This window comes from Prunus dulcis, chromosome 3, assembly GCF_902201215.1.
Source record: "Prunus dulcis chromosome 3, ALMONDv2, whole genome shotgun sequence".
Taxonomy (NCBI): domain Eukaryota; kingdom Viridiplantae; phylum Streptophyta; class Magnoliopsida; order Rosales; family Rosaceae; genus Prunus; species Prunus dulcis.
The window spans coordinates 2801859-2811730 of record NC_047652.1 but is presented as its reverse complement, the minus strand read 5'-3'; the positions used below and the strand labels follow the sequence as shown (position 1 = coordinate 2811730).

At 36.7% G+C, this 9872-nt stretch overlaps 1 protein-coding gene across 1 annotated transcript; it reads left to right on the top strand.

Moving 5' to 3' along the window:
• The first annotated feature begins 530 nt into the window (after positions 1-530).
• LOC117620945 (putative inactive disease susceptibility protein LOV1) lies at positions 531-4118 on the top strand. The gene has a single exon (XM_034351207.1). It carries the CDS (start codon positions 531-533, stop codon positions 4116-4118), a length of 3588 nt encoding a protein of 1195 aa, XP_034207098.1.
• The last annotated feature ends 5754 nt before the right edge of the window (positions 4119-9872 follow it).

Here is a 9872-nt window from a genome sequence, read left to right as displayed (position 1 = left end):
TTAACATGTGGGCTACACTCTCGACTTTACAACGGGATTTTCATTTTCATTTTGATACAAGTTTTCTTTAAACCCATTTTAATTTGGAGAACAAAATTTGTATACCCAACAAAATCTCCATTAATGAAGAAAGAAATCTACAGAGATTGAGATGGAGTGAGCATGATTGTAGTAGGAGACAACTTTGATTGCTAGGATGTGTTGGTTTGGTTTTCCTTTTCTATTTAATGGCGCTGGAAGTAAATACGTTAAAAAAGAAGGACAAATGCATATCTGGCCACAGGCTGTCTATTATTGAGAAGTCAAAATTGATGTCCTGCATCCATTTTGGACTCGTATCTTCTGGCAAAATAAAAAATAAAAAAATAAAAAAATAAAAAATAGGACTTTTATCTAAGAAGCTTTATCCACAACATTGACCAATGTCCATAATTGAAACAGCCAGTGTCTGAGCAACTTGATCTGTTTGAACTGAAGTTCCAGATACATTTTGACAACTCCAACTACAAAGGAGAAGAGAAGAGCAACCCATGGCCATTGTAGTTGTCGCCTCTTGCGTCCTGTTGGTTTTTTACCTTCTCTGCAGCGTCGCAAGGGCAATTTCTTTTGCATACTCGAACACGAAACGCAAGTGGATTGAAAGAGAATCCAGGTTCTTGGGCGCTCTTTTAAAAGATTATGATGAAGTTTTGAGGTCAGAGGATCAAATCACACGGAAAGCCAGTAAGTTTTTGGATTCTGAACAACTCATCCAGGCAGGAATTACTCTTCGACTGAATGAAACGGAGCAGAGCTGGATAACGAATGCAAGAAAAGTGGTTTCGGAGGCAACGTGGTGCCTTGAGAGCTTCGAAGAATTGAGAAAGCGAAGCAACTCTTCCAAGTGGTTTGTTTTTTCATTAATAACTAATCATCTGCTACCCATGCTTGATGTTGCCCGTGGGATGAGGCGGATCGAGGAAATGATTAATAGCAACCTTGGGATGAGCCGGAGGAGGAGCAGCAGCAAAGGAAACAAGGAAGTATGCGCAAGGAACATCCGCGCAACATTGGAGCAGTCAAGGTCCAAGGTTAGAAGCTTGCTTGCCAGATCCATTGTTGATGAGATTGATGAATATCAATCTGTTCAGACACCAGCGCTGTGTGTTAGCTTAAGAGCTGCTGAGTTGGTGTCCTCCCTAATGGAGCTGATCATTGGAAACTCAAAATTGATGGATGGCATGGTGGAGCAAGTGATATCCGTCAAGATGCATGTAGATCTGCTGCCTTTTTTCATGGAAGATTTACAATCGCTAAAGCTGGAAAGTGAAATGGAAAAGTCATGGTTGGTGGAAGCAAGCAAGACGGTTGAGGAAGCAATAAATGACATTGCCTACATAAATATAGCAGCAAATCGACAGAAATGGTGGTGGTGGGTATATTTCAGCCGTAATTGGAGGGCTAGGCGGAAGCTCAAGGGGGGAATAATATCCCTTGGCTCCAAGATCTCCGACCTTCTGGAAACAAAGGAAAGATACGGTTTTAAATTTATCACAGGACGGTCTTCAAATTTTGCCCGCAAATCTCCTCGACAGCAAACCGTTGAGTATCAGGATATGGACAGGCATTTGTCATCAGCTGTAGAAAAGATTCGTAACAGGCTCATTCAATTGCGGCAAACAAGCAAAGAGTTATCGTTGTATGTCAGCGCAATGAGCAAGGAGTTGGAGCACATGCATAAACTTTTCAAAGCTACCAAACCCACTGAAGACTTCAACCAAAAAAGAAAAAACCCCACTGAAGCCTATGCCCCTAAGTTTAGAAGTGCTTACTTGGAGCAATTGAAGAAACTGACTTGTGAAGCAGAGCAGTACTCTAAGGCCTCCGGCATCCAAGGCTCAGAGCTTGTAACCACCATCTCGGAGATTAAGGGAATCACGCACGCAGTAAATCTTCTTCAGAGATGCATAAAAGTATATTCGATTGAGGTAAGGGCGGATTCTTGCTCAGTAGTTGGTCTGGAAGAAAACGTCTATGAACTGGTCTCGCAACTGACTTCTAACAGAAAAGAGCGCTCTGTGATTTCCATTGTGGGGATGAAGGGAATTGGTAAGACAACTCTGGCCAAGGAAGTCTATAACCACCCTACCATTCAGCGCCGTTTTCAAGTCCGTCGTTGGGTCTCCGTACCTCAAGTGTCTGACAAAAGTGAACTATTGGAAGCCGTTGGAAACCAGGTCCTGAAGACGCAAGAGAAGCAGGGCGAATACTGGATTGCGAAAGTGACGGATTTCTTGAAGAAGGAGAGATACCTTCTAGTGTTAGACAATGTCTTGTCAACGGAAACCTGGGATGCTCTTAAAGTAGCATTTCCAGAAATGGCAAACAAGAGCAGGATTGTCCTCACCACATGCAAGAAGGCCATCGCGTCACATGCTGACCAAAATAGCATTCACCACTTCCTTCGGTTACGAACCAAACAAGAGAGCTGGGATCTTTTTTCCCAGATAGTGCATCACTGTCCTGATGAACTGCAAACTGATGCAAAGGAAGTTTTAGGGAGAGGCGGAGGCTTACCACTTGCCGTAATTAGTGTTGGGTATCTACTGTCGTGGAAGGAAGTGTCGACACCAGAGGAATATTTGAAGGAGCTTGAGCGTATCACTCAAGGACAGAACCGAACACCGTGGTTTGATACTGTGAAAGTGAATAATGCAGACTTGCAATTCGACAAAATTCTGAGTAAATGTTTGTCTTACTTCCAACTTTTCTCTAGGGACTTTGAAATCCCTGCAAGGAGAATTGTCGCTTCGTGGGTTGCACAAGGATTGGCACAAGTAAGCGGAGATGAGAAAACAAAAATTCCCGAAACTGTTGCATATGCGTATCTATCAGAGTTGATTGGGCGTAATGTGGTTCAAATGGTTCAAAGAAAGCCTAATGGGAAGGTCAAGACATGTCGCTTGCCTAGTGCTGTGCGACATCTCTTGTTGCAAGGTGGCAACGACAATAATAGCAGCGAAACAGGTTCAGGGTCATCTCTAACTTCTCCTACAAGTAATGTAGACAGAAACTATAACCTTCATGATTCTGAAGATGGAAATACATACGATACCAGTTCCCGTCAAATTCATGGTCTCTACACAAATTGGCGAAATGTTTTGCTGAAGGAAAGCTTTCCCCGATCGGTTCTCTTCTTTGATGACCGAGCAAAAATCAAACCTGGAGAGGAAGTAGGTGAAATTATTAGCAGGGGCATTGCTGGTGGTCTCTTCGGAAAACTACAGACTCTTGACCTTGAACGTGTGTTCAGACCAAAGTTGCCGGAGACCATTGGAAAATTAAAGCAGCTGACATATTTGGGATTAAGGCGAACTTACCTATTGACGATCCCTGAATCCATTGGGGACTTGGTGAAACTCTTAACTCTAGATTTGAAGCATACCCATGTTAGAACACTCCCTAGTTCAATATGGAAGCTGAAGAAAATTCGGCATCTCTACTTGAACGAGAACTGTCAAATACATCGACCAATTTTCATGATATCGATGAAAGATCTGATGATATTATCTGGCCTATTTGTGGAGAAGGGCCATCCTCTCAAGGATCGTCTGGACAAGTTGACGAAACTTCGAAAATTGGCTTTGGTATTCAATCTTGCACCTACAGAGCAAATGCTAGTGGCGAAATGGATTGAGAAATTGACTGACCTAGAATCTTTGAGGCTGAGATCAATAGATGAGAAGAGGGCACCTCAGCATCTGAAACTAGAGACCATCTCTCACCTTACGAATCTGTCCAGCCTACATTTGTTTGGGAAGCTTGAAAATCAGGTCATCATAAATCAACTCCCGCAAAGCCTTACCCAGCTTACCTTATCGGCCTCTAAAATTACAGATGATCCTATGCCAACGCTAGGGCTGCTTCCGAAACTTAGATCCCTTTCTTTCCACTCTGATTCTTATCTAGGAACAAAGATGGTTTGCTGCAAATATGGATTTCCCCTTCTTCTATTTCTGAAGCTTTGGAATTTAGATACCCTGAAAATCTTGGCCGTGCAAAACGGAGCAATGCAAAATCTTCGCTACATAGATACTAGATCCTGCCACAACTTGACCATCACTGACTCTAGAAGGTAAATAATGAGCAAGTTTCCTATCTGTTGAGATTACTTTTTCTTTGTTTCCTATCTGTTGCTTGCCCCTATAAGGTAAATAATGAGCATGTTTGGGTAAATAATCAGCCACCTTTACATGATCTGTGAACTTAATCACAAGAAATGCATCAAGCTTTGTCTACCATAAATTGTAGCGTCACATATCTTCATCGAAATTCTAATTATCTTAGTAATTCTCTCCTTTTTTAAAAGCATGAAAGTTTTTACTATACCATGGGAAAAACATGATTGAACCCATGAAATAGATTATCAAACACTCATCAATTAATTTTATAAAAAAAAACTACAAATTCTATTTGAACAAAAACTACAAATTCACATTAAAGCTTAAGTTTGGATCAAACTAATAAAAATTACACACTCATATTAAAATCTTTCTCCCTAACCTTAGCTAGGGAGTTAGTTCCCCATAAAATAAAACTGAAACAGAAATTTAGAGAGGAGGAAGACGAGAGAGCTCAAGAGAAGATTGTGAGTTCTGGTGTGTTTTTGAACTATGCCGCAACATCAATTTATAGGAGAATGATAGCAGCACCTCATGGACAATTCCAACTTCATTTGAATAAGGCTAAAAGTCACTTTTGGTCCCTGTAGTTTGGCACTTCAACCACTTTTGACCATATAATTTCAATTCCGTCAATTTTGCCATTGTAGTTTCGTATTTGTAGCAATTTAAGGACATGTTAGTATTCTTGTCAATTTCTTTAATGATGTAAGGGGCAATTTCGTCAACCCAAATCCCTTGTTCATAAAAACTTGTTTGAAATTCTCCCCATTTCATATAAGGGCTCGAAATTCAACAACTAATCCCAATTTTTGAAGAACCCTAAACCCAAATGACCAATTTCAAGAAATTAGGGGAATTTCATACGAGCTTTTATGCTCAAGGATTTTGGGTTGACGAAATTGCCCCTTACATTGTCAAAGAAATTGACATGAATACTAACTTGTCCTTGAATTGCTACAAATACGAAACTACATGGTTAAAATTTACGAAATTGAAACTATAAAGTCAAAAATGATTGAAATGTCAAATTAGAGGGACCAAAAGTAACTTTTAGCCTTATTCAAATGAAGTTGGAATTGTCGCCAAGCCAATCAATAATTCCTTCATTTATTTTGTTCATCTAGTGCTGGCGAATCTCATCCAATTTTTTGTGTTTATGCAATTTCATCTCTTTTATTGGAATACACATCAACATATGTAATCAATTCAGTTGGCTATTATGGTGCTATAGCCACATTCTTCATTTGATAATTCTTTCTTTGGCAAGTGCACTTCATCCTCTAGTGCTGGCAGATCCCATATCTTCTTCTTTGTACGCTTGGCTACTTCACTTTATTGGTTGCACCACTCAATTTCCTTTCTTTATTGCAATTGCTAAAACCTAAAATAACCATATTTTAAAAATATATTTCCAAACTATAGAGAATATTTAAAAGTGATCTAATAAACTCAAATAAAATAAATCAAAATACTAACAATGTAAATTTAGGGATAATAAATGTGATAATTATGTGTTCATCAAATCCCTTAGCTTCCGTTTGGATGAAGGAATTGAAAATTACATAGAATTCTAAAATAACGGAATTTAAATTTCCATCATTTAAATTTCTGGCAATTGAAGATTTTAGTATTTGGATTTATGTATGTCGAATTTTGTAAATGACATAATTTTATAAATGGCACTGGGAGCAAATATTTTCATCTCCAATCATAGCACGCCATGTGGAAAAAAAGAATATCCCTTAAATTAATTAATTGAACCAATTTATTTGGCCAATTAATCAATAGGGATAATATCTTAATTATAGGATATTATCTTTATTTAATAAGATAATGCCATTAATTTATATATTATCCTAATAAGAAGATCTAATCATCATCAAATTAGGAGATTTGGATCCCAATCAAAATCTCTAATGGACTCAATCTCTACAATTTGGGGAAAGAATAGACTCCTTCATAATAAGAGTTTTATTCTCTACGAAACCCTAGCATCCGAGACTCCTATAAATAAATGGCTTCATTCATCATTTAAGGTATAGCTAAACCTACTTGAAAAACCCGAGAAAACTCTCCATCTCTCTCTCCCTAGCCACCGGCGATGCCACCACCGCCGTTGGCCACACATCTCTCATCTCTCTATATATTACATACACAGCTCTGGCCACCCTATTCTCACCCTAAAGAAATCTCCGTACCCTTTTTTAGCTATTGTTTCACTAAGGAAGATCAAAGGTTGAAGAATCACAAAGCGAATATTCTCCCGTGAGTTTATTTGCACAAACAAGCACTATGAAAATTGTGAAATGAAGCCTATTTTGTTGGAAATTAAAAATAAATCTCCTTAATTAATTAGGAAGGCTCACGTCAACATTTGATGGCTACCATTTGAAAAGTTATACTACAAAACTTGGACGACAAAAATAAGACTTTTGGTAGTTTTTTCATTGTTAAAAAAAGATCGCATGAATTTCTATCTTACCAAATAGGGAACTGTAGAAGAGTTTGATTCAAATTCGGACAATTTGATATACCATGGTGGGTCGAGCTATTGCCTCAGAGCCCTTATTCTTCTGAAGCCCAAGATCACTAAATTGGCCTTCATTTTCTCTAAATTTCGAAATTATTTAAGGCTCAACAAAAAGAAAATCAACAGATTTGGCCCACGGGTTACCCCGGTGTCTTCTGGGTATTCGGAAGCCTTGATAGTTTTCTCACTTAGGGTTCGTCGGCCCGACTCGAAACTTTTGGGTTCGTCGGCCCATCCCAAAACTTTTGGATTTGGGTCGGGCTTTATGGGATTTTTTTTAATTTTTTGGGCCGGTCCTAGGGTCTAAACGGGTTGGGCATTTTTATGTTTTTTCTAAATCTTTTAAATAATTTTGTTACACCTCTGTTTTTGGGGGGTCAAAAGTGATGAATAAAGAGTCTTCTCTTAAACATTAGTATAGATTAGGATTACTACATAACTTAAGAAAATAAAAATATAATAGCTAAACTCTTTTACTAAACCTAGACCAATAGCCAATATATTTAAAAACTATTATACCTAAAAATGAATCTTATGAAAATGTGTTACTTCTATCCCAAACTAGAATTAACATCATGAAAATTAAAGCAATTTGTGACATTAGAATTAATAAAATCAAAATAAGCTTTCAAATTCTTTATTGAACCATTAAATTTGAACTTGACAAAAAAGGGGCACTAAAAGATGATGTATATATTTTTGTTTGTTACAAAATTTTGGACAACATTGAAAAAATTAACTTAATTTATAACATGTGTAAACAAAATAAGAAGTTCATTAGTTAATATTACATTATTTTGATTAAGTATAAAATGAGGTTAGATAGTGCTTCAATTAAATTTTTTAAAAAAATAAGGGCATAGGCGGGTAAGTTAAGGGTTTCAAATCCTAAGTCTAAGCCCTACCCAACCTTAAAGTGGGATGGACTAAGCTAGCCTAACCATCAGGACAGGCTGCGCTTTGGCCCATCGGACCTCAATTTACCTACTTTGGCTCGCGGCCCGGTTGCCAAATGATGACCCCTATTCTCACCAATGGGATTCTATAGTAAGGCCAAATGATGATCCCTATTCTCTCTAGGGTTTGTAGTCATTCTCGCAAGAAGATGTGTTTGGAAAGTTTGAAGCGACTTTGACATACGGGTTTATTTTCACTTTTCATTTAGGCCCAATATTCATTTATTTACTTATTTATTTTGATGGCATATTGATTATATATCTTATATTACGAAAGAAAGTACAGTTTGAGGATTAATTATATGCTTGAGTGACAAGTAATATTTTTCTAATTATAATAATTTAGTATCTGAAATTTGATAGTTAGGTTTTTTTATTTTTTGTTTTGGAAAACGAGTTCGTGGTTATTTGACATTTTTCAATTGTATATATTAGTGGATTTCCAGAATTAGTGCTTATTGAGTTGCTGGAAAATTATCATTTCCAGTAAGAAGCATGAGAGACTTAAACCTCCAACCACTTTCCAGCAGCACAATACCTGAAAGATCGAGTATCAAATTTTCATAAATCCATTAATTGGCGGCCTAGTAGCTGGACTCTTTACAAAATCATTAGTCTGTCGTGTCCAAGGCATAACCCAAGCCCAAATTGCACACAATCAGGACCAAGTTGAGTGTGGCAACTTGAAACTTGGCAAGGTCATATAGTTAGCTTGGACATTAGTACAAGAACCCTATAGTGAGAGTTTTATGCGAGACTTTTAGATGATATTCCATTTCTTAAATGTTGGATTAAATAGGTTAGCTGTTAGATTAAATTGATTAATTTGATTCAACAGTTAAAATATAAGACCTTATCTCACGACCTTTGATAAGGTGTTTACTATAAAATGAATGATGCAACATTAGTATTATTTAGTGTATAAGTAAAAAGTAAAAAGTTTTTTCTTTTTCATTTTTTAACTTCTAGAGAGGGGAAACCAGTATTTCTATAACATGCATGCATCTTGGCTTTTTAGTTGACAAGGGTCTTTGATTTATTTGCTAGTTAACAAATGATTCTTCTTGAGTCTTGAGCGTAAATCAAGCAAATTGAATCTTATATATAAAAAGAAAGCTACATTTTCCTAAGCAAGCATCCACATCCACTACTAATTTGTCCTTTTGGGTTAGAAAGTCTAAAATTGTCTAGAGAACTTGGGATTAAATGATACAGCAGTTTTTATAATCAGCATTAGATCAATTTTTTATTTATTTATAGCTTTTTGGCTGAACACAAGATCCAGAGTAATGTGGACGAAATTAGTAAGATAAATACTATAATTATGTTTTTATATGTGAACACTGTCATTTTATTGAAATTTGAGTCGTTTGCTTAACAATTTTTTTTTTTTAATGCTAAGTCGTACTTAATTCACTTTCCTTAGAGATGAACTTGTGAACAGAAAAATGCTACTTATTCAGGTGAGAAATTGAATCTCGGATATGTATGTAAAGTGACCTTATTTTTATAGCATCTTATACATTTCTCGTTTATTGTCCACCTAATTTTCACGTATTGCAGCACTATAAATATTTACTAATTAGTATAGTGATTTAGAGTAATTATTTCTCTAAGAATTATAAAAAATAAAAAAAATACTCCTCTCCTAGAAGAAAAGGAAACTTTAAAAGTTTAATCGAGGCATAGGTTTGTGATGTGTGAATTTTAACCTTGGCTGCAATTGGCATAATTCAATCCCTAATCGAAGACCCATATGTGTAAACTCATTTTTATTGAAGTTTGAGTCTCGTTATGCTCAATAATCTTTTAAGCCAGGTCTTAGTTGTCTAGAGATCTACAAAGCTGTTCTCCTGATCACCATGAAACAAGGATTCTGGAAAATATTCAAAACGTTGAAATTACAAACCAGAAAAAACTTTTCTAATATAATATCAACTTCCATTTGTTTTTATCAATCAATGTTTAGCTTTTATATAAATTAAAATGACCTCGTTGACTTGGTAGGTTGTCTGATATTCAAGCAGGGATAACATTTGTCCAGTCTTGTAGAATATAGTAAGGAGTAAGGACCAAGGAAAAAGAAATTACCACTACTACAAAAAAGCAAAAAGACGACGGTAAATCACCGTCGTGTATTGAGTTTTTCAGTGGTCGTGGAATCCACCGTCATCTTTTCCCTCATAAACCACGACGCTAAATCACCGTCGTTGTTAAAATATA